At 42.6% G+C, this 24,508-nt stretch overlaps 1 protein-coding gene across 1 annotated transcript in view; it reads left to right on the top strand.

Annotated features, from left to right (window-relative positions):
* Window positions 1-23,721, top strand: part of LOC138661789 (cytochrome P450 2G1-like) — a 30,153-nt gene extending 6,432 nt beyond the window's left edge. The window contains exons 3-9 of the mRNA XM_069746707.1: window positions 9,359-9,508; window positions 10,186-10,346; window positions 13,910-14,086; window positions 17,370-17,511; window positions 18,153-18,340; window positions 21,775-21,916; window positions 23,416-23,721. Coding sequence (XP_069602808.1) covers window positions 9,359-9,508; window positions 10,186-10,346; window positions 13,910-14,086; window positions 17,370-17,511; window positions 18,153-18,340; window positions 21,775-21,916; window positions 23,416-23,597 — 1,142 coding nt within the window. The 3' untranslated portion in view covers window positions 23,598-23,721. The remainder of the gene's footprint in view (window positions 1-9,358; window positions 9,509-10,185; window positions 10,347-13,909; window positions 14,087-17,369; window positions 17,512-18,152; window positions 18,341-21,774; window positions 21,917-23,415) is intronic.
* Window positions 23,722-24,508: the final 787 nt, after the last annotated feature.

Raw genomic sequence — 24,508 nt, 5'->3', positions numbered from 1 at the left:
AAAGAGGTTTGTGAAATAATAAAAGTTTGTGACGCCACCTGTGGTACTCAGTCAGAAGTGACCAACGCTGCTTAAAGGTTTTCCTCTGGGGTGATGTGGCAGCAGGGATGATATGGCTTCCCACAAGTGAAGCTGGGTCCCCTGTAGAATTCAGGCAGCCACAGTCCAGGGTACCAGATCACAGGTACAAGTATGGTCCGGCTAGCTTGGAAGCGAGTCTGGAATCCCCCTAACCAGGTGGGGTTGGAAGCCTTCCTTCTAGTGCTGTGTTGTTGTCCCTTGCTGCCTTAGGCCTCTCACAAGGTCCTCACGTTCTCTCTGTCCCCCTTTAGGTAGGACAATAACCCTTTGACAGGTATTCAGCACATACAACACTGTTATGACTCCAGGACAGAAGGGTGAGCTCTACACGCGACTTCAGGGGAGCTGCTCTCTCTGGTCGGGTGGAGGAGTCAGTTGCTAGGCAGTTGCTAGGCAGTTAGAGTTAGATGAGAGGAGAGCGAAGGGAGAGAAAGGATTCCTTTTTTTCAGGTATCACAAACATGCAAAATCTTCTTACTACATGCCAGAAGGGGGAGCTCTGATCCAGCTTGTGGGTGGCTCCCCTATATATATATTCTGGCTGGAGGGAAAGTAAGTGAGTCTGTTACAGTCAGTCTGTGAGAGGGACAGAGGAAAGGGGCTGTGCAGACGAGAAGATCTGCAGCTCCTGTGAGGAAATCAAGGGTCGCTCAGACCGCATTCTGCAGCTCCTGGAAAGGAAAGAAAGAACGGAACAGTTTGTAGAGAGCGTGAAGGAGGAAGGAACAAAGGAGAGTGAAGAGCGTGGCACAAGCTGCGACTGAGCTTCCTCCATGCTGAATCACAGATACCGGTAGCTGGAATACCGAGGTTGTGGGGGTAACTTCATGCCCCATGCAGAAACCGGCGGACAGCTGGATTTCAAGTCACCTGTCCAGCAAAAACACCTGAAGACAAAGTAACGCATAGAGCTCAGGTTGTGATAGAGATCCTGTAAAAAAGCTCAAGTTACCTGTCGTACGAATAGTGTCCTACCAACAATGGGGACAGAGAGAAAATGTGAGGACCTTGTGTGATGCCTAAGGCAGCAAGGGACTACAACACCACAGTGATAGAAGGAAGGCTTCTAACCCCACCTGGTTAGAGGGATTACCTTGTGAGAGAGGATTAGGCCTCTCATAAGGTCCTCAAGTGTTATCTCTGTTCCCCTTGCAGGTAGGACTATACCAGTATGACAGGTAGCTCGAGCCTTTTTACAGGGTCTCTATCACAACCCAGGCTCAATCTGCTACTGTGTCCTCAGGCTTCTGGGGTGGACAGGTGACTGGTAATCAACCTGTCCTGCCGGTTTCTGCTGTGAGACATAGAGTCCTTCACAAACACAGTCTACCGGCTACCGGAATCTGTGCTCAGTAGGGCAGTAGCTAAGTCGCAACTAACCCCCTAGCTCTTCAATTTCCTGCACTTCATTTCCCCTTCATGCTCTCTACAATCTGTTCGGCTTTCCTTTCTTTCTCTTTCCAGGAGTTGCACGGGCCCTCACTTTCCTCACTGGAGCTGCAGATCCTCTCGTCTACACGACCGCTTCCCTTTCATTGACTGACTTTCCCTCCAGACCAGAATATATATATATATATATAGGAGCCACCCACAAGCTGGATCAGAGCTTCCCTCTCTGGCCTGGAGCATGAACATGTTGCATGTTTGTGATTACCTGACAGAGAGATGGTGATCGCCACTTCGTAGTTAATATTTGGTACCCAATGTCATAGAAAATTATATTTTTGGAAAACTTATTTTATAACCTGTAGTTCTGTAATGTTCTAAGGTAAATACCTCCTATAAAGGGAAGCAAAAGTTTGTACCGGTTAGATGCAATTCAAAATGTTGTCTTTGTTTAACCTGTTATTGTTGTTTTTCTTTTTCCCAGTCCGGGAGTACTGGATTTAACGGAGGGGGAGTGTAACACACACATATATATATATATATATATATATATATATATATATATATATATATATATATATATATATATATGTATATATACTGCTCAAATAATAAAGGGAACACTTAAACAACACAATGTAACTCCAACGCAATCGCACTTCTGCAAAATCAAGCTATCCAGTTATGATGCAACACCGACTGTGAATCAATTTTTTCCTGCTTTTTTGCGAAAGGAACAGATAACAGGTAAGAATGGTGGTCATTTAACAAGACAACCCCTATAAAGGAGTGGTTCTGCAGAGGGTGACCACAGACCATTTCTCTGTTCTCATCCTTTTTGGCTATTGTTTTGGTCACTTTTGCATTCTGACATTGCTCTCACCCATAGAGGTACTACACAGTAGCATGATGTGGTGTCAACTGACAGAAGTTGCTCAGGAAGTTCAACTCATCCAGGATGGCACATCAATGCGAGCTGTGGCAAGAAGAGTAGATATGTCTGTCGGCACAGTGTCCAGTGCATGGGGCAGATACCATGAGACAGTCCAGGACACCAGGAGAGCAGGAGAGATGGAGGGGGCCATAGGAGGACAACAACCCAGCAGCAGGACCACTACCATCTCCTTTGTGAAAGGAGGAACAGGAGGAGCAGTGAAAGAGCCCTGCAAAATGAAATCCAGCAGTCCACTACCATCCATGGGTGTGCTCAAACTGTCAGAAACAGACTACACGAGGGTGGTATGAGGACCCAATGTCCACAAGTGGGTGTTGTCAGGGTGCCATTTTTGGAATGACTAATATATATATATATACATGTATATAAAAAGTGGGGAAAATAAATATTTGATACACTGCAGATTTTGCAAGTTTTCCCACCTACAAAGAATGGAGAGGTCTGCAATTTTTATTGAAGGTACACTTCAACTGTGAGAGACAGAATCTGAAAATAAGTACCAGAAAATCACATTGTAAGATTTTTACATAATTAATTAGCAGTTTATTGTATGAAATAAGTATTTGATCACCTACCAACCAGAAGAATTCTGGCTCTCACAGACATGCTAGTTTTTTTCTTTAAGAAGCCCTCCTATTCTGCACCCATTTCCTGTATTAACTGCACCTGTTTGAACTCATTACCTGTAAAAAAAAAAAAATCTGTCCACATAATCAATCAATCACACTCTAACCTTCCCATCATGGCCAAGACCAAATAGCTGTCTAAGGACACCAGGGACAAAATTGTAGAAATGCACAAGGCTGGGATGGGCTACAGGACAATGGGCAAGCAGCTTGGTGAGAAGGCAACAACTGATGAGGTGACCAATACAGTTCAGCTGGAATCAGCATAGGGTTTAATATAATAATTACCAAATTGCTGGATGGCAAATAGACCCTAACTAAAGTTCCTTAGACAATAAAATATAACTTTTAATGATTAATTATAATAATATTGAAAACATTGTACTCATTAAAAATACAAAGTCCACAATAGTTATTGATGTCCTGATTTGATTTATTGCTGGTATACATCAACGTAATGCCTCCTCGAGCACTGTGATTGTAAACTGCTGGGGGCTATTACTACAGTGATAGATATTTTAGAGTATTTCGCTATTAGTGTATAGATCTAATAATGATAGATGGTCTCACATGAGGGTAGGTATTGTTCAATTCCTCCCTTCATGTAAGTTATAGTAATTCATTTAGCTGGCTATCAGCCTTTGTGGTGTTAATATTTTTAGTACTTCCCCATGTAAAAAGCTTTCAGTACAGCAATTATTATTATATTTTAGCCTTGGTAGCCGCAGACCAGTGGCGCTTTGCAATGGTGTGGACTATCTGATCTAAAAACAACCTGCTGACCCCGACATGTTTCGCCATTGCAGGCTTCTTCAGGGAAATGAGACTGCAAAATGCAATGGAGACTACTGAAACAGACTAAAGGTACTGTCACACTAGACGATATCGCTAGCGATCCGTGACGTTGCAGCGTCCTCGCTAGCGATATCGTCCAGTGTGACAGGCAGCAGCGATCAGGCCCCTGCTGGGAGATCGCTGGTCGGGGAAGAAAGTCCAGAACTTTATTTCGTCGCTGGACTCCCCGTAGACATCGCTGAATCAGCGTGTGTGACACCGATTCAGCGATGTCTTTGCTGGTAACCAGGGTAAACATCGGGTAACTAAGCGCAGGGCCGCGCTTAGTAACCCGATGTTTACCCTGGTTACCATCCTAAAAGTAAAAAAACAAACACTTCATACTTACCTACAGCCGTCTGTCCTCCAGCACTGTGCTCTGCTCTCCTCCTGCTCTGGCTGTGAGCGTCGGTCAGCCGGAAAGCAGAGCGGTGACGTCACCGCTCTGCTTTCTGGCTGCCCGGCGCTCACAGCCAGACCAGAGAAGCAGAGCGCCGAGGACAGACAGCAGAAGGTAAGTATGTAGCGTTTGTTTTTTTACTTTTTAGGATGGTAACCAGGGTAAACATCGGGTTACTAAGCGCGGCCCTGCGCTTAGTTACCCGATGTTTACCCTGGTTACCGGGGACCTCGGGATCGTTGGTCGCTGGAGAGCTGTCTGTGTGACAGCTCTCCAGCGACCAAACAGCGACGCTGCAGCGATCCGGATCGTTGTCGGTATCGCTGCAGCGTCGCTATGTGTGACGGTACCTTAAGGGACCTTTTAAAATGCTTAGGAAGCCTTTGTAGGAGTTTTTGTTAATTATTCTAATTTAAAGAGATACTGACTTTTGGGTTTTCAATGGCTGTAAGCGATAATCATCAACATTAACAGAAATAAGCATTTCAAAGAGGTCACTCTGCTTTATAAATATAATATATGCTTTATATAATATAACTAGATGGTGGCCCAATTCTAACGCATCAGGTATTCTAGAATATGCATGTCCACGTAGTATATTGTCCAGCCACGTAGTATATTGCCCAGTCATGTAGTATATTGCCCAGCGATGTAGTACCGTATATTGCCCAGTCACGTAGTATATTGCCCAGTCACGTAGTATATTGCCCAGTCACGTAGTATATTGCCCAGCGACGTAGTATATTGCCCAGCCACGTAGTATATTGCCCAGCCACATAGTATATTGCCCAGCCACGTAGTATATTGCCCATCGACGTAGTATATTGCCCAGCGATGTAGTATATTCCCCAGTCACGTAGTATATTGCCCAGTTACGTAGTATATTGGCCAGCCATGTAGTATACAGCAAAGAGCCACGTAGTATATTGCACAGCGACGTAGTATATTGCCCAGTCACGTAGTATACAGCACAGTGCCACGTAGTATATTGCCCAGTCACGTAGTATATTGCCCAGTGATGTAGTATATTGCCCAGGGACATAGTATATTGCCCAGCCACGTAGTATACAGCACAGAGCCATGTAGTATATTGAACAGCGACGTAGTATATTGCCCTGCCACGTAGTATACAGCACAGAGCCACGTAGTATATTGTCTAGCCAGGTAGTATATTGCACAGCGACGTAGTATATTGCACAGCGACGTAGTATATTGCACAGCGATGTAGTATATTGCCCAGCCTTGTAGTATACAACACAGAGCCACGTAGGATATTGCCCAGTGACGTACTATATTACCGAGCCACGTATGTCACAGGTTAAAAAAATAAAAAATAAACATACTCACCTAACGATCCGAGGGCCCCTTGTAGTTGAACATACTCACCATTCTGGTCGCTGCTCCTCAGCGTCCCGTCTCTCCGCTTCCTGGGATCCAACGGCGCTGTGCAGATGGGCGCGCAGCTGCCGCCATCTTGCGTTCCCAGGACGCTTTGCGAAATTACCCATATGACTTAGCGGTCTCGCGCGACTGCTAGGTCTTATAGGTAATTTCGCAAAGCATCGCTGGGAAAGGAAGATGGTGGCAGGCGCGAGCGGCTCAGCGGACAACGGAGGGTGAGTATAGCAGGTTTTTTGTTTTTTTATTATTTTTAACATTACTTTATTTTACTATTGATGCGGCATAGGCAGCATCAATAGTAAAAGGTTGGGGACACACAGGGTTAATAGCGGCGGTAACGGAATGCGTTACCGCTGGCATTAACCCTGTGTTAGCGGTGACTGGAGGGGAGTATGGAGCGGGCGCCAGGGACACTGAGTGCGGGGAGTAAGCAGCGGAGCGCCGGGGACACTGACTGCGGGGAGCAGAGCGCCGGGGACACTGACTGCGGGGAGCGGAGCGCCGGGGACACTGACTGCGGGGAGCGGGTGCCAGCCACTGACTGCGGGGAGTATAGAGCGGCCATTTTCTTCCAGACTGTGCTTGTCGCTGATTGGTCGTGGCTGTTTTGCGGCGACCAATCAGCGACTTGGATTTCCATGATAGACAGAGGCCACGACCAATAAATATCCGTGACAGAAGGACAGACAGACAGACGGAAGTACCCCTTAGACAGTTATGTATACAGATATATGAGTTTCACTTTTTTGTATTGAAGAACAGAAATAAATTAACCTTATGATGATATTCTAATTTTGGGAGAAGCACCTGTAAGTGCAAAAACGGTAGGAAGGGGTTAATGAAACTGTTTCAATAATATTTGTATTGCTGCTGAGCTTCCAGAAAGATCAGGTTGATGACTCTAATGATAAGGGCAACATTTACTGTGAAACTTTTAGTGGACCACTTTAATGCGTACATTAATGGGGTACTGTCTGTCTATAAGATCACTCTACTTGGTACTATGAATGGGTGCAATTTGATGCCAATGCTGTTCAGAGCAATCTTATAAAACTTCTAACTGGATTCTTTGAAGGCATAATTAATTTTGCACTCTACAGGTGGAATAATGAACGTTACCGGTACGATAACATATGGCTCAAAGTCTGTGTCTGTTGTAATTATACGGATGGGGGAACTAATAGAAAGCCAATATCTAGTATGTTCCAGCTGGCCCTGAATGAGTTCACTGTGCCAGAAATAATAATGATGGCAGTGTGATGGCATTATTAGAAAAAATTAAGATTACAGCCCAACTCCTCAAAAACGTTCACATTTGGATAGAGCTCCAAACAAGAAAACACAGATAAATGCGGCAACACAGTAAACTTCAGTGTAAAATTGAAACTTTAGTAAAGTGGCTTTCAGAAGTGTCATCCAACCAACCCATATTGAAATAAAACAAGTGTCTCTTAACAAAGTTGGCAGTCAGGACAGCTCTTCTTGTGGGGCATTATGAGCGTCATACATTTACAGCTCAGTCAACTTCCCACAATCTTCCGATTTTTTTCATTAGGGGCTACATTACTGCTGAGGTCCATGTAGGCAATGGAGGATTACCTCTATGCTCTCCTTCAGAGAGAGAGCAGTTCCTTTTGTAAACTCTTGCCAAAGGTCAATGTATAAATATATAAATGCCCATGAGTCCTCAGGCAGCATCACATTGAGCATGGCATGACCGAGCTATAAAGCACCTGGTTCTCAGGGGCTTTATAATAACGTTCGGACCTGGACCAGAGAATCATGTGACCAATAGCAATATTCAAAAGAATCTGTCAAAAGGTATTAGCTAATAAATCTGAGAACATCATAATATAGGGACAGAGACCCTTTTCCCAGCAATGTTTCACTTACTGGGCTGCTTGTTGTAGTTTCAATAAAATCAGTGTTTTATCAGCAGTTGATTATCAGTAGAGGACTAGTTGACACGTGCCATGTAGTCCTTCTGCTGTGTGTAACTCCGCCCCCATCTCTGTCCATGAGCAGTGTACACTGAAAGCTTCCATTCAGTGGTGCGGGCGGAGTTATACACAGCTCAATATTCAGAGAACTAACAGATCTGCCGCAGATAAAACAGCGATTTTCACAAAACTGTACCAGGGAGTCGTAAGTGACACATCGCTGGAATCAGGGTCTTTTCCCCTGTATTATGCTGCTCTTAGATTACATAGCAAGAAAATGGTGAAATAATTCCTTTTATACAATATACGCAATAAATGTATAATCAAAGAAATATGGATAGGAATAGTCTCAGCATATTTGAGAGGGGACCTCTCGGCACCTTTACACATTGCATGAAAATAAGTCAATGAATGATCATTTGTTTGTCGCAAAAACAATCGTTTGCCAGCAGCCTAAAATACAATTGATTTGAGATTACATTTACCAAGGATGGATTTTTCTCGATGATGCCACCATCAACCACAAAATATCCAAAATGTCTTACTGGTTTTTTTTTCCCAAACAGTCAACGTTAGTCAGTCGGTCATTGGTAGAAATGAGCGATCGTTCATTCAACGGAGAAAGCCACTGATTCTTCATTATGGTTGAAAATACCTATTTCGGTTGACTTTTGTTGAGTGTGCAATCCGATTGTAAGGATCATTAGTGAAGTTTGAAGGCCAACTCCTGCACAATCCTGTTGTCCATGCTGGTAAGCCAACTGAACTTAAAGCAAAGGTTCAGTGTAATTGCCAGAGTCACCTCCTGCAAGAGCAATTCGGGTAGAATAGAGCACCGGCCTATCATAGTGATATACTATAAAAATATCATCCAGTGCCAAAACAATGCTATATATAATTGTTATATACTTGTAGTTACTTTTCCACACTTTTTTTTTTCAAAAGAAGCTGATTACTGCAGACAAAAATAATTTGCATTCGAGTGAATTTCTGTCCAAAAATTCTATATATCTTGGTACCGTGTCCAAAAATTAAAATAGACTATGTACTAGTCAATCGAAAGTTGGAGCAGTGTCTGGAGTCTGGTTATCATGCTTTAGCTACTTATAGAGATATTGGCATTTTTCTTCTCAGGTTGTTAAAAGTGACACCACACCAAGTATAGTCATATTGATGTTAATTATCTTCTCAGATACAATTTGATTCTGAAAACCAAACCAAAAAAAAAGAAATATGGGTGCACTTCTTTTAGTTACTGTTAATAATATAGTCACCATAATCTTAACAAGGAAAAGTACCAATATTTCCGACGGGAAACAAATGTGAAAAATGAACTTTGACAATCATTCTAACTTTTTTTTTTTGTATGTCTTGAGTGAAAATTCCTTTAAAGTGATATGATACACCCCTAGTGCTGAAACTGTACATATCAGCCCGAAATTTTCTCATTAATGCAAGGCTCTATAGCTATCAATACCATTGGTGAGCTTTAATAATCTGGGGTGCAGCATGAAAAAGAGCAAACGGCATTACCGTCGGTAAAAAATGGCTGTTTAGGTTCAGACATAGACTTACACCAACCTTAATGAGACATTTGCTCAAACAAGGTCCCCCTTTAGTCCTGAGAAATGGCCTAATGTTTTGGAAAATTAGGACTGTTGCCAAATCCGCAAATACACCAGCATCATATATGCTTGAGAAATCAGGCGAATAGCGACACCATTATTGTTTTCAGGTTTAATTACAAGTGAAGGACATCGGTGGCGTCAGCTTAAGCGGTTTACCCTCACGACACTGAGAAATTTTGGAGTGGGAAAGCGGACTATTGAGGACAGGATAAAGGAAGAATGCAGCATCTTAGTGGAGGAACTAACATCATACAAAGGTAAATTACATATTATTGGCTACTATACTATGTTATTGGGAATAGATACTCCATTTGGACACCAGCAGCCATTTATAGACCAGGCAAAACAAACTAGGAAACAGGTGTTTTCTAGCCTCTCGAAGAATTCATCATATACCACGAATAGGCTCCTCTGGGAAAAATAAATATGAAAATTGCCTCCTCACAGAGGAACAGAACTAAAACTCTAGCACCATTTACTGGAAGTAACAATCCTTAAGGAGCATCTGGGTTCTAAGGGGTAACGTTTCTCCTTGTGAAAAGTGACATACCTTACACCTCTGAGTAAGAAGACTTAAAGGCCATACAATGCTCCTCTGGGAATTTAAATTAGTCCCCCCGACCCACTAAGTAAAAAAGCTGGTTCTCTAATACTTCTATTACAGAAAGCTACAAGATAAATCATAAACTTTGCCACATGACTAAGGATATAATCCAAACCAGAATCTTTACAAGAAGTAAGAGTCAACCATATTCACACAGTTGTTCCTGGATTTTTGCCCTTCATCAGTGCAGATCAAGGAGCTGGTTGAATGTCTGAAAGGCTTTTGATGGAGTGTTAGTGGATACCCTTTCTTCTTCTGGAGACACCACCTAGAAGAGAGGTCATGTGCATACCACTTTCCCATTTTTTTTAATATTTAATTTTTCTTCAGGTCGTGAGTTCGATGCGGCAATAATCATCACCAAAGCCGTTTCCAATGTCATCTGCTCCGTAGTGTTTGGGAGGCGCTTCCAGTATGATGATGCTCGGTTCCATAGAATGCTGGATATTTTTTATGAAACCTTTGAGCTCATGAGTTCGAGCTGGGCACAGGTAAAATAAAGAACAATTCTGATCTTGTGTTTTCTAGCCATTCGAAGAATTCATCATATACCAACAATAGGCTACTCATTGCACTGCTATGTCATATGTAAAGGTATTGCCACAGTCATGCTGTTGTGACTGACAAAAGAATATGTGTGGTCTAAAGGATAGCATCTTTCCTTTCTTGTGGAGAGTAAAAGGCCTGACATTGTGATGTAAGGAGACTTATAGACCATGCAATGCTCCTCTGGGAAGTTAAACATGGAAATTGCCCCTTTAGAGAGGAAGAGGACTTGAACTCTAGTGCCACCAACTGGAAGTAGCACTCCTAAAGGTCAATAGTGACTCTTAAACGAGCCTTGCCACATGAACATCTGTCACTTGTGTCGTAGCTGTTTGCGTTCTGACCCAATGGCAGATATGCCAGATCACCAGTGAGGCCAAATCGGGAAGTTACGCCCTTCATTGACAAGCGCGCTTGGAGAAAAAGGAAAATGCACACATGTTGTGAGCAAAATCACTTTATCTGATCTAATTGAGCAAGAGTCAGCATTTTATACCATTTACAACAAATGTAACTCAATGTATTTCATGTAGCCCCCCCCCCATTACCCCCGTTAACCCCTTTATTTCCCACATACCCAGAACATGTTGTGGCTGGCTATTGAGAACATACAGTGGGGCAAAAAAATATTTAGTCAGTCAGCAATAGTGCAAGTTCCACCACTTAAAAAGATGAGAGGCGTCTGTAATTTACATCATAGGTAGACCTCAACTATGGGAGACAAACTGAGAAAAAAATCCAGAAAATCACATTGTCTGTTTTTTTAACATTTTATTTGCATATTATGGTGGAAAATAAGTATTTGGTCAGAAACAAAATTTCATCTCAATACTTTGTAATATATCCTTTGTTTGCAATGACAGAGGTCAAACGTTTTCTGTAAGTCTTCACAAGGTTGCCACACACTGTTGTTGGTATGTTGGCCCATTCCTCCATGCAGATCTCCTCTAGAGCAGTGATGTTTTTGGCTTTTCGCTTGGCAACACGGACTTTCAACTCCCTCCAAAGGTTTTCTATAGGGTTGAGATCTGGAGACTGGCTAGGCCACTCCAGGACCTTGAAATGCTTCTTACGAAGCCATTCCTTCGTTGCCCTGGTGGTGTGCTTTGGATCATTGTCATGTTGAAAGACCCAGCCACGTTTCATCTTCAATGCCCTTGCTGATGGAAGGAGGTCTGCACTCAAAATCTCACGATACATGGCCCCATTCATTCTTACATGTACCCAGATCAGTCGTCCTGGCCCCTTTGCAGAGAAACAGCCCCAAAGCATGATGTTTCCACCACCATGCTTTACAGTAGGTATGGTGTTTGATGGATGAAACTCAGTATTCTTTTTCCTCCAAACACGACAAGTTGTGTTTCTACCAAACAGTTCCAGTTTGGTTTCATCAGACCATAGGACATTCTCCCAAAACTCCTCTGGATCATCCAAATGCTCTCTAGCAAACTTCAGACGGGCCCGGACATGTACTGGCTTAAGCAGTGGGACACGTCTGGCACTGCAGGATCTGAGTCCATGGTGGCGTAGTGTGTTACTTATGGTAGACCTTGTTACATTGGTCCCAGCTCTCTGCAGTTCATTCACTAGGTCCCCCCGCGTGGTTCTGGGATTTTTGCTCACCGTTCTTGTGATCATTCTGACCCCACGGGGTGGGATTTTGCGTGGAGCCCCAGATCGAGGGAGATTATCAGTGGTCTTGTATGTCTTCCATTTTCTAATTATTGCTCCCACTGTTGATTTCTTCACTCCAAGCTGGTTGGCTATTGCAGATTCAGTCTTCCCAGCCTGGTGCAGGGCTACAATCTTGTTTCTGGTGTCCTTTGACAGCTCTTTGGTCTTCACCATAGTGGAGTTTGGAGTCAGACTATTTGAGGGTGTGCACAGGTGTCTTTTTATACTGATAACAAGTTTAAACAGGTGCCATTACTACAGGTAATGAGTGGAGGAAAGAGGAGACTCTTAAAGAAGAAGTTACAGGTCTGTGAGAGCCAGAAATCTTGATTGTTTGTTTCTGACCAAATACTTATTTTCCACCATAATATGCAAATAAAATGATAAAAAAACAGACAATGTGATTTTCTGGATTTTTTTTTCTCAGTTTGTCTCCCATAGTTGAGGTCTACCTATGATGTAAATTACAGACGCCTCTCATCTTTTTAAGTGGTGGAACTTGCACTATTGCTGACTGACTAAATACTTTTTTGCCCCACTGTATATGATAAGAAGTATAAAATCCTTGAATCGGAGACTACAAGACTACTGCATCATAAGACCAAATTCTAGCAAATTCCAGCAATTAAATGAGGGGGCATAATGCTGCACCAAGCTCTTGACCATGTCAAGGGTGCGCAAAATTAAAAGTTATTTTCTCAAGTACTAGTAACAGGTACAGTGTTAAATTGATTTTCATATGGGCTATATCACTGTAGAGCTTGATTAAATTGCATTTTTTGGCGGTAATAGCCTTCCTTTAAGTATTTTACTTTTTCTTTTTATGATCTTCTATTTTTATATTTGGGATTCCTTACATGATTATGGAAGCAGCCATCTTGCCTCAGTTACTGTGAGAGCAGTCTTTCCTATTGACTTCTATTAAAGGGTGTTGTGTGCATGCTTTGTAGTGATCATGTTGTGTAGTGAGCATGCTCAGTGACATGAATAGTGGCCTATTGACACCCATGATAGGGAGCATTCACTGTGTCAAGAGCAGTAGTCATTCTGAAAAGAAGGCAAGGAGGGAAGAGGAGATGAGGTGTGTTTACCACCTATGCTCAAAAGTCGACCCTGCTGCTGGTCCCGGTGTACACAAAAAGCCTATTAACCTATTGTGAAGACTGCAAGATTTTTTGATATTTAAGTTAAAAAAATGATTTATTCAGTAGGCATTTATCTAGTAATAGATTCCCCTTAAAGAAGTTGTCCAATATTCATCATTTATCCTGCTCTGTGATTTTTCGAACTTCCATACAACTGCTGTGACCACCCTTCCCCCTGCAGCTTGAAACAGTGTCCCGTTCTTCTGATACATTTGACCCATATTTATAAGACATTTATGGCATATCCTGAGGATAAATCATAAATGTCAAAGACGAGAATACCTATTTAAGACAGGTATGTAAGGCTCAATTAATCAAGAGTAGCATTGTCTTGATGAGGAGATGTCTTCAAGTCAGAAGCTCCTGATTCATGAAGAGGTGTTTGCCTCTCCATGAATCAGGAACTATGGGGTCGAGCGGCAGACACCTTTGTGTGCACCTCACCACAAATTTTACTCCAGTCCCTGCTGAAGCAAGATTTTTTGCACAATGAATGCCGCCGCTCGTCTTAAATTTGATGACTTTGTCAGAGCTAAAGAAATATGGCGTGACTCCAAAAGTTGCATAATTTTAGGGCAGCTTCCAGTTGTGCCAAAATTCTGCAACTTTTCAAAGCTCTTTACGCCAGAATATCTGCCCATAATGACTGTTTAACTTCAAGTAATACCATAGATTATTCTTTGTTCCAGATACAAGACATGATCCCAATGATAATGAACCATATCCCTGGACCCCATCAGAAAATCACCCTATTATTGGAAGAGCTGAACGATTTCATTGCTGAGCAAGTCAAGCTAAACCAACAGACTTTGGATCAACAGAGCCCCAGGGATTACATAGACTGCTTCCTCGTGAAAATGCAAGAGGTACCTGAAACAAGGCTCTTCTTATCAATTTCGGTGTATGAGATTGGTTTAGAAAATTATATTTAAAATATGCTAAACCTAGAATGACTGCATAAAGAGAACCTGTCATGTAAAAAATACTATTAACCTTCATATCTACAGGTTAGTAGCGTTCTAATACCATGTGGTCGCTGGACTGAAAGCCCCACTGCCAGGGAGGAAATTAACTTTATTCCCCCTGCAGCCTCATAGTGGTGGGCCAGTGCAGCTTCAATCACCGCTCAGTGTATATTCAGCAGCCGCTGTAACTTCACCCCCGGCACTGACCGACAGCAGGATCAGCATTAGGGCCACCTGTCAGTTAGTCCCGTGGGCATGGTTACAGAATGTTGACTAAAACTGTGCCAGCGCTACCCCTACGACTAAAAGAGCGAGCCAGCCAGAGGGGAATAAAGTTAATTTCCTCCCGACAGAAGGGCTCTCAGTGCGGTGGCCACACTCTGTCAGAATGCTACTATATTAGGTATGCAGGTAAAAGCATTTTTTTTACGTGACACTTTCCCCTTAATTAAAGAAGGTATAGCTGTTTTTGTTTGCTGTTAGTGTTCAGCAGTTTCTACAAGTTTGCCTAAAGGTACCGTCACACATAACGATATCGTTAACGATATCGTTGCTTTTTGTGACGTAGCAACGATATCGTTAACAAAATCTTTGTGTGACAGCGACCAACGATCAGGCGCCTGCTGGGAGATCGTTGGTCGCTGGGGAAAGTCCAGAACTTTATTTCGTCGCTGGATCTCCCGCTGACATCGCTGAATCGGCATGTGTGACGCCGATTCAGCGATGTCTTCACTGGTAACCAGGTTAAACATCGGGTTACTAAGCGCAGGGCCGCGCTTAGTAACCCGATGTTTACCCTGGTTACCATTGTAAATGTAAAATAGAACAAACACTACATACTTACATTCCGGTGTCTGTCACGTCCCTCACCTTCAGCTTCCCGCACTTACTGAGCGCCGGCCGTAAAGCACTGCGGTGACGTCACCGCTGTGCTTTACGGCCAGCGCTCAGTCAGTGCGGGAAGCTGAAAGCGAGGGACGTTACCAGACACCGGAATGTAAGTATGTAGTGTTTGTTCTATTTTACATTTACAATGGTAACCAGGGTAAACATTGGGTTACTAAGCGCGGCCCTGCGCTTAGTAACACCATGTTTACCCTGGTTACCCGGGGATTTCGGGATCGTTGGTCGCTGGAGAGCTGTCTGTGTGACAGCTCTCCAGTGACCAAACAGAGACGCTGCAGTGATCGGCATCGTTGTCTAGATCGCTGCAGCGTCGCTAAATGTGACGGTACCTTTACAGAAACATTGAAGAGACCTCCTGCTCATCACTATTTTTATCTAGTGGTCAACTGAAACTTTGCTTTTCTAATCAACATTGTAGAACTTGGTTATCTTTTGTCTTACTACAGACAGGGCATTGGGTGAGGTTCCTGTTGCAGCCATTTTTTTTTTTACAGCCATGCAAAGGATTGTGCGAATAAAAATTCGGGAGACGTTGTTGAGCTCCATATTCCAGAAAAATATGAGAAACACACTAAGTGAAAAAATGCCATTTGTTTTAGATCAGAAACGTGTTGCCCTTCTACACCTACTGTACACCTATTTACAGTGCTTCCATCGGCAATTATTTTCACTCTGATACACAACGACGAGCAGAGCAGCAGGCCATATGCATGACCAACTCTCCAATTCCGCACTTCCCGGTCATATTCTTGAGACCAAGGAAGAATTGAGGACATAAGTAGTAGAGCAATACGCAAAGAGAAAAGAATACGCTGATAGGGAGATCACCAAACAATTACAAAATATGGCTTTTATTAGAAAAGTGCACACAGAAAAACAGTACAATAAAACCACTTAAAAAACACATACATGAAAACAATGCCCTGTAGATAGTAAGAAATCCCCCTCCTCCCCCCATCCAAACTGAACACTCCCGCTGATCTGGCAAAAGTTACAACCCAGGAAGGTATACATGCAGGTGCTGAGTGCATAAACACTAAACTAAAGCTCCTATCCCCAATATGCAGTAATCTAACATGAAGCGGTCAAACACATACCACCTGAGAGTCCGTCGGACTAATGAAATGCAAATAACCCTATCTCACACTGATAGTATAATGTCTGCTACCTGCACACATAAATAATGAACAGTGAGCACGACCAATGTCTAAAGCCCCCGTCACACACAGCGAGATCGCTAGCGAGATCGCTGAGTTTTGTGACGCAACAGCGATCTCAGTAGCGATCTCGCTATGTGTGACACGTACCAGCGATCAGGCCCCTGCTGTGAGATCGCTGGTCGTGTCGGAATGGCCTGGGCCATTTTTTGATCGTTGAGGTCCCGCTGACATCGCTGAATCGGCGTGTGTGACGCCGATTCAGCGATGTCTTCGCTGGTAACCAGGGTAAACATCGGGTAACTAAGCGCAGGGCCGCGCTTAGTAACCCGATGTTTACCCTGGTTACCATCCTAAAAGTAAAAAAAAACAAACACTACATACTTACCTATCGCTGTCTGTCCTCGGCGCTCAGCTTCTCTGGTCTGGCTGTGAGCGCCGGTCAGCCGGAAAGCAGAGCAGTGACGTCACCGCTCTGCTTTCTGGCCACTGTGCTCACAGCCAGACCAGAGAAGCAGAGCGCCGGAGACAGACAGCGATAGGTAAGTATGTAGCGGTTGTTTTTTTTTTACTTTAACGATGGTAACCAGGGTAAACATCGGGTTACTAAGCGCGACCCTGCGCTTAGTTACCCGATGTTTACCCTGGTTACCGGGGACCTCGGGATCGTTGGTCGCTGGAGAGCGGTCTGTGTGACAGCTCTCCAGCGACCAAACAGCGACGCTGCAGCGATCCGGATCGTTGTCGGTATCGCTGCAGCGTCGCTATGTGTGACGGGGCCTTAAATCAGAGCAAGTGGGAGACAAATAAGAGATACAGAGGGTATATACGTTACACAGGTGCTGCAGAGCCGCAGGCAGCCAGGAGGTGTGACGGAGCTGAAGCCAGGGTGTCAGTCAGGAGAGAGGAGGGGGGCCGAAGCCCAACGCGTATCGCTACACACAGGTAGCTTCGTCAGGGGCAGAAAGAGTAACATAAGTAGTAGAGGTTTTATAGTTAGGATTCACACTAATGTAGTAATTACTGCCTATCTACTTTTTGTACATTGGAATTCCCTTTAATTTGTTGAGGTTTCTGTACAAAATGTATGTGACATCTGAAATCCTATCTTGCATTTTTAGGAGAAGGACAACCCTGAATCAGAATTCAACATGAGAAATCTAATTCTCACTCTCAACAATCTGTTTTTTGCTGGTGGCGAGACTGTGTCTACAACTTTAAAGCATGGATTTCTTGTGCTGCTCCGGTATCCAGATATACAAGGTATGTAAAAGGAAACACAAAGCAAGAATTCTGTACATTCTGTGCAGTAGCATACGAAAAAGTGATTCGGTACTCTGCAAAAAATTGGCACCTTTGAATAGTCTCTGAAACTCACCTTGACGCCATAGGGATCTCATGGTGCTCAGCTCTGAAAAGTACTCTGACCGGAGTTAGAAAGGGTAAAAGTAGCACTCACCATCCCGTTAAATTGATCATTTACTACTTCACTTAGAAGACATAAAAATGGTTGCTAGTATCGTAATGGCCTAGGTCCGTTTCGCATTATCCAACACTTCAACAGGTCCTGATGGAAAAAGACAATCCTGAAGCAGAATTCCCCATGAGAAATCTGATTCTCACTCTCAATAATTTATTTATTGCTGACGGTGAGACTGTTGCCACCGCTTTAAAGCATTTCTTGTGCTCCTCCGTTATCTGGATATACAAGGTATGTAGAGGAAACACCAGGCAAGAATTCTGAACGTTCTGTGCAGTAGCTATCCACTTCTCATATGAAAAGAGATCCCAAACAAAGGACTTCCCTCTCTGTCCTTTAACGTTACATGACAATTTAATATAAAATTTTTATTGAGTTGTCTTAATATTGCAAAGTAACCGTTCTTCTTTTTTTTTTTTTAAAGCTAAGATACATAAAGAAATAGATGAAATAATTGGACGGGGTCGTCAGCCAAACATTGACGACCGTAGCAAGATGCCGTACACAGACGCTGTGATACATGAGATTCAGAGATTCAGTAGTGTGATCCCCATGAATGCACCCCATTCAGCTACCAAGGACACAAACTTTAGAGGGCACACTATTCCTAAGGTATCACATGAAATGATGGTAAACTGTTATATGGCATCCTGCACTGTAGAGGTTATAGTCTGACCCATTAGGAAGAGATAAATCCTAATGGATAAGAGAGCTGCTATTAGGCCGGGGTCACATTAGCGAGTTCAATGCGAGAAACTCACACGAGTCTCTGGCATCAAGTCCCGGCACTTCCACCGGCACTTGGGACCGGAGCTTGTGGCTGCATAGAAATACATGCATCAGCACACTCAGGTCCGAGTGCCGGAGGCAGTGCCGGGACTTGATGTGTAAGTTTCTCAGATTGAACTCGCAAGTGTGACCCCGGCCTTACAGAGATAGCGGGTGAGAATTGTAACCACAAAGTAGAGCAAAGAAATGTATTCCTGTTAATGAAGTGCATATTCACCGACAAAGATACAGCACTGCAGATGATACCTACTAATTGTTGAGAAGAGCATATCCAGTGACAATGATAGATATTTATTTTGGCTTTCAGTCTTAAAGGGTTGTCTGGCCTTAGGCTGCAAGTCTGCAGTCACTACATGTGACTGAAGACTTGTGAATCCTGACATTGTGCCCACTGTGCATTGTGAAGATTCTCTAGTGCCAGCGCTGGGAGCAGGCTGTCATGTGACCGCCAATATGCGATTTGCATACTTATGGCAACAATCTGACTATAGTAGACTAGACTAGGGCATGCTTGTCGGCATGTGACCGCTTGTATGCAAATCACCGCAATCATTGCAATCACGCGCCTGCTACTCCTCACAGTGCACAGTGTGCTAGATGTGAAAATGTAACATTCTATAGTCCCATTGAGTGACTGCTGGTTTGGAGCCTGAGGCTTGACAGCCCCTTAAGAAGTATTTTAATACTGTGAAGAGAATTAACACAATCAAGTCAAGACAGTCAAGCACAACTACCTGCATGTGTGGAACTGTGAAGCGGTATCTGAGTGCGTAGACCACAATTGCCCAAGTTGCCAGTCAAAAGTTACTGCCAGGCACTGGCGCCAAGAGATGTGACCTTTGAATGAGGGCCATGACCAGCATGGTGTTTGGATGCTGAACTCTGAAAGAGGCAAAGAGATTATGTCTGGGTGAAGGAGGGTGCCCATGTTAATTAAAGTCTGTTGTTTGAAGGAGCAGACTGAAGTTAGCAGGAGTTACAAGCATACACTGTGCAGAATTATTAGGCAAGTTGTATTTTGATCACATGACACTGTTTATACATGTTGTCCTACTCCAAGCTGTTCAGGCTTGAGAGCCAACTACAAATTAAGTAAATCAGGTGATGTGAATCTCTGTAATGAGGAGGGGTGTTGTCTAATGACATCAAAACCCTATATAACGTGTGCTTAATTATTAGGCAACTTCCTTTCCAGGATCAGAAGAGAGATTTGACGGGCTCTGAAAAGTCCAAAATTGTGAGATGTCTTGCAAAGGGATGCAGCAATCTTGAAATTGCCAAACTTTTGAAGCTTGATCACCGAACAATCAAGCGTTTCATGGCAAATAGCCAATAGGGTCGCAAGAAGCGTGTTGGGCAAAAAAGGTGCAAAATAACTGCCCATGAATTGAGGAAAATCAAGCATGAAGCTGCCAAGATGCCATTTGCCACCAGTTTTGCGATATTTCAGAGCTGCAACGATACTGGAGTAACAAAAAGCACAAGGTGTGCGATACTCAGGGACATGGCCAAGGTAAGGAAGGCTGAAAAACGACCACCTTTGAACAAGAAACATAAGATAAAACATCAAGACTGGGCCAAGAAATATCTCAAGACTGACTATTCAAAGGTTTTATGGACTGATGAAATGAGAGTGACTCTTGATGGGCCAGATGGATGGGCCAGAGGCTGGATCAGTAAAGGGCAGAGAGCTCCACTCCGACTCAGACGCCAGCAAGGTGGAGGTGGGGTACTGGTATGGGCTGGTATCAAAGATGAACTTGTGGGACCTTTTCGGGTTGAGTATGGAGTGAAGCTCAACTCCCAGACCTACTGCCAGTTTCTGGAAGACAACTTCTTCAAGCAGTGGTACAGGAAGAAGTCAGTATCGTTCAAGAAAAACATGATTTTCATGCAGGACAATGCTCCATCACATGCCTCCAACTACTCCACAGAGTGGCTGGCCAGTAAAGGTCTCAAAGAATAAAAACTAATGACATGGCCCCCTTGTTCACCTGATCTGAACCCCATAGAGAACCTGAGGTCCCTCATAAAATGTGAGATCTACAGGGAGGGAAAACAGTCCACCTCTCGGAACAGTGTCTGGAGGCTGTGTTGGCCACTGCACACATTCTTGATCGTAAACAGATCCAGCAACTGACAGAATCTATGGATGGAAGGCTGTTGAGTGTCATCATAAAGAAAGGGGGCTATATTGGTCACTAATTTTTTGGGGTTTTGTTTTTGCATGTCAGAAATGTTTATTTCTAAATTTTGTGCACTGATATTGGTTTACTTGGTGAAAATAAACAAGTGAGATGGGAATATATTTGGTTTTAATTAAGTTGCCTAATAATTCTGCACAGTAATAGTTACTTGCACAAACAGATATCCTCCTAAGATAGCCAAATCTAAAAAAAAAAAAACACTCCAACTTCCAAAAATATTAAGCTTTGATATGTATGAGTCTTTTGGGTTGATTGAGAACATAGTTGTTGATCAATAATCAAAATAATCCTCTAAAATACAACTTGCCTAATAATTCTACACACAGTGTAGATTGAAGTTTAGAAGGAAGAAGAGTAACACTTGCCAATTGATGTGCCATCCCAGGAAACTAGTTGCTAGAGAGGAGCATGTGTTGCTGTATCCAGCAATGCAAGTATCTGTGTGTCAGAAACTGTAAAGCTGTAAATGAGGGAGTAGACTGCAAATTGTGCAAAATGCCCAACAAGAGCTTCTGCAGGGCACAGCTGCCAAGAAAGGTGACCATGAGAAAATTATATAATATTAATACTCAAATTCACTTGAACTTTTGCTGGTTTACATATGCAGTGTTTTTGCTATCCATAAGTGAGGAAACCTCTTTGTCCAGTGAAAATTAGTTTATCCATATTTTTTAAAAGTGCTTCCACATTTTCATGGCACTTCCTACATGTCACCAATTTTCATTTTGTAAACAGTCTACAATATTAAATAGTTTTCATAGACCAAGTCATGCCAGTGTACTTACTGTAAAAATCATGTCTTAAAGACTGTAATCCTTTTTGAAAGTTTATTAATAATAAAATAAGTATTTTATGAGTCTAGGTTGAGTTGTGAGTTCTATGTGAAGGAAGCCTGAGTAGAAGTATCTTACACAATTGCCCCTTACAATGGTATCACATAAAGTAAATATTGTATTTTCTATTTAGTATGAATTTTGGTCCAGATTTATTTAACGACTCAGAATTCAAGAATGCACAAAGTTCATGAGTTTTCCCATCTTTATGCTGTAGGGTACGGGAGTCTGTGCCTTGCTGTGTTCTGTACTTGAAGATCCTACGTACTTCTCTACCCCGGGCAAATTTAATCCTAACCATTTCTTGGATTCTGAGGGAAATTTTAAAAGAAATGAGGCCTTTGTACCATTTTCTTTAGGTAAGTACGCAAGAGACTATGGTTTCTAAAATCCCATCTTTACATTAAAAAATACCATTCAGCACAAACACACGATCATGCGTCAGACTTTCAATTCTTAGGACGTTCATGTTCTTGCTGAATAGTAAAAAATGTACGGCATATTTCTCCCTTTCCATGCAGAATCGGCAAGATTTTCTTACTAATTGTTTTTCTGACTTATAAAATGGAAAAATGGCAGCACACAAATAAGTAGACATATGGAATATGCAAAAAAAAGGGTAGGGGGCATTGTAAGAATTATACACCATCATATCCATTTTAATTTATTTTGATCCCCAAATCTGTTTTAGTCCGGTGTGAGGGACCCGCCATCACCAGCTCCTACTTCAGCTGGATGCACGTCCTCAGACGAACCTTCAGCTGGAGTATATTGCAGTGCACAGACCCATCAGCTCTGTGCGCCACAATACACGCGGCCGGCTAATCAGAGGGTAGCAGGTACGGACTGAGGTAGAAATTTATCCCTGGCATTTAAAACCATACAGACCCATGCTGTCCCTATCCCCAAGCACCAGATGGGATATATTACTAATATTACCCTGCATGGAGGAAAGCAAAATATACTACAAAACCAGTATTTCTAAAGATACTCCCGTCACAACTCTTAGCAGTATGGGTGTCTTGAGAACACCGATTCTGTTAACAAAGTAGCAGACAATGTGGCTCACGACCAGACAGGCCCTTCTGGCATTTGCCAGAAATAACCGATGGCCAGTCTGGCCCTGAAGGGCAGCATCTGACTGGGGGTGCATGGCAGTGACATCATACGCTCCCGTTGCTTGCACGGTGAAGTCAGCTGCTAGCTTCTGAAGATGACATCACACGGAAGGAGGAGCAGAAGCAAGGTGAGTATTTATTTAATTTTAAATCAGTGAGTACATGGTGCCTATAGTCATAATGCTACATGGATAAATATGGGCTGTGCATTTATATACATGTATGACTATGGGCTATAAAGAAAGTAGTTAAAGGGAACTTGTCACCCCCCCATATTAGCTGAGGTCCACACAGTTGATGATCTAAGTGCTACCTTCTTAGAGGAGATACAGTAGTGCAACCCTGTCATGTGTACACATTTTAATAAAGCTCCTTCATTGCTGGTAAACAAAGGAAATAGCTTATAAAATCCTACATACTGTATAAGATATTGTCCACTGAATTGACAGGAAACCTCTCGGCTCAAGTGTTGGATGGATAAGTGACCGTGATGGTCAATGAAGGGCCAGAGTTGTGATAACAATTCATGAGGAATGTCCCCCCTGTGGAATAACTCGGTGTTTGACCTCTATGGTCACGTGTCCATGTGTGACAATGCCGATGACAGCAAAATATGGCAGTTGGCCGTGGTCAATTGTACAAGGATATGACCCAATGCTAGGAGTCATGAGATATTTTATACATAACAAAGTACAAAGTTCTTCTGCATATTTGATGCTATTTCTTCTTTCTCCCCACAGGGAAGAGATTATGTATTGGAGAAGGTTTGGCCCGCATGGAACTCTTCCTGTTCTTTACATCCATTCTTCAAAATTTTGTTCTGACATCACAGACACAGTTTACAGACTCCGATATTTACCCCAGAATGGCTGGTTTTGCCAACGTTCCTATTCCTTACCAAATGTCTTTTGTGTCACGTTGACAGAGAAACTCTTGGAGGACCATTTCCGTCCGACACACTTGAAGTCAGTGGTCTACATACTCCACACTCTACATACTCCACACTAGTGTGGTAGGACCTTATTGGACATGTGGGATGACCTAATTGGACGCTTTTAAGGAATGAATTCTATAACTGCCTCAATAGAGAGAATTGATATGTAGACATTGAGCACCTGTAGATATATATTACAACTTGTTGAAAAGCCACTATATACTGTATTCTTCACTGTTCATTATGTAAATGGGCAGAAAGTGCAAATTTCTCTGGACAGTTTACAAAATCTAAAATATGGCTGTGCTTAAAAAGTTCAGAAATATTGAGTTTGCACTTAAAAGTGATTCTGAAATGTGATTTTTTTCATTTTCATTTCTAGCCTATGATGTACTTAACAATTTCCAAATACCACAAAACTTTGATAAGGGTGTGTTCACACTTGGCGCTTTTGCAAAGTTTTTTTCTGCAGTAAAAATCAATGTGATGGTAGGAAAAACACTGTTTTACATTATGTGCATTTTTGCCGTGTTTTTACTTACGTCTTTCACTGATTAGTTTTAATGGGTGAAAAATGCTGAAAAAATTGACATGCTTGACATTGGCAAAAACACAAAAGGGCTTAACATATGCATGGAAAAAAAAATGCAGCATGTACAAGAGATTTTAGAAATCTCAATAATAATGCTGATAATGTAAAATGTTGGAAAAAAAAATGCCATGTGTTAACATACCCTAAATCAAGGGGTTTGGGTCCTAATCGTCTTGTTGTGCAGGGTAATTTCAGTTACTAGTGAGACTAAAGTGGAGTTGGATGACACCTCTCTCATTGTCTCATACAATTAATATATATAATTATTAGAGATGGGCGAGCACTAAAAGGCTCGGGTGCTCGTTGC

This window comes from Ranitomeya imitator, chromosome 2 (assembly GCF_032444005.1).
Source record: "Ranitomeya imitator isolate aRanImi1 chromosome 2, aRanImi1.pri, whole genome shotgun sequence".
Taxonomy (NCBI): Eukaryota; Metazoa; Chordata; class Amphibia; order Anura; family Dendrobatidae; genus Ranitomeya; species Ranitomeya imitator.
Note: the sequence above shows the minus strand (reverse complement) of the source record. Positions and strands in the feature narration are given on the sequence as shown.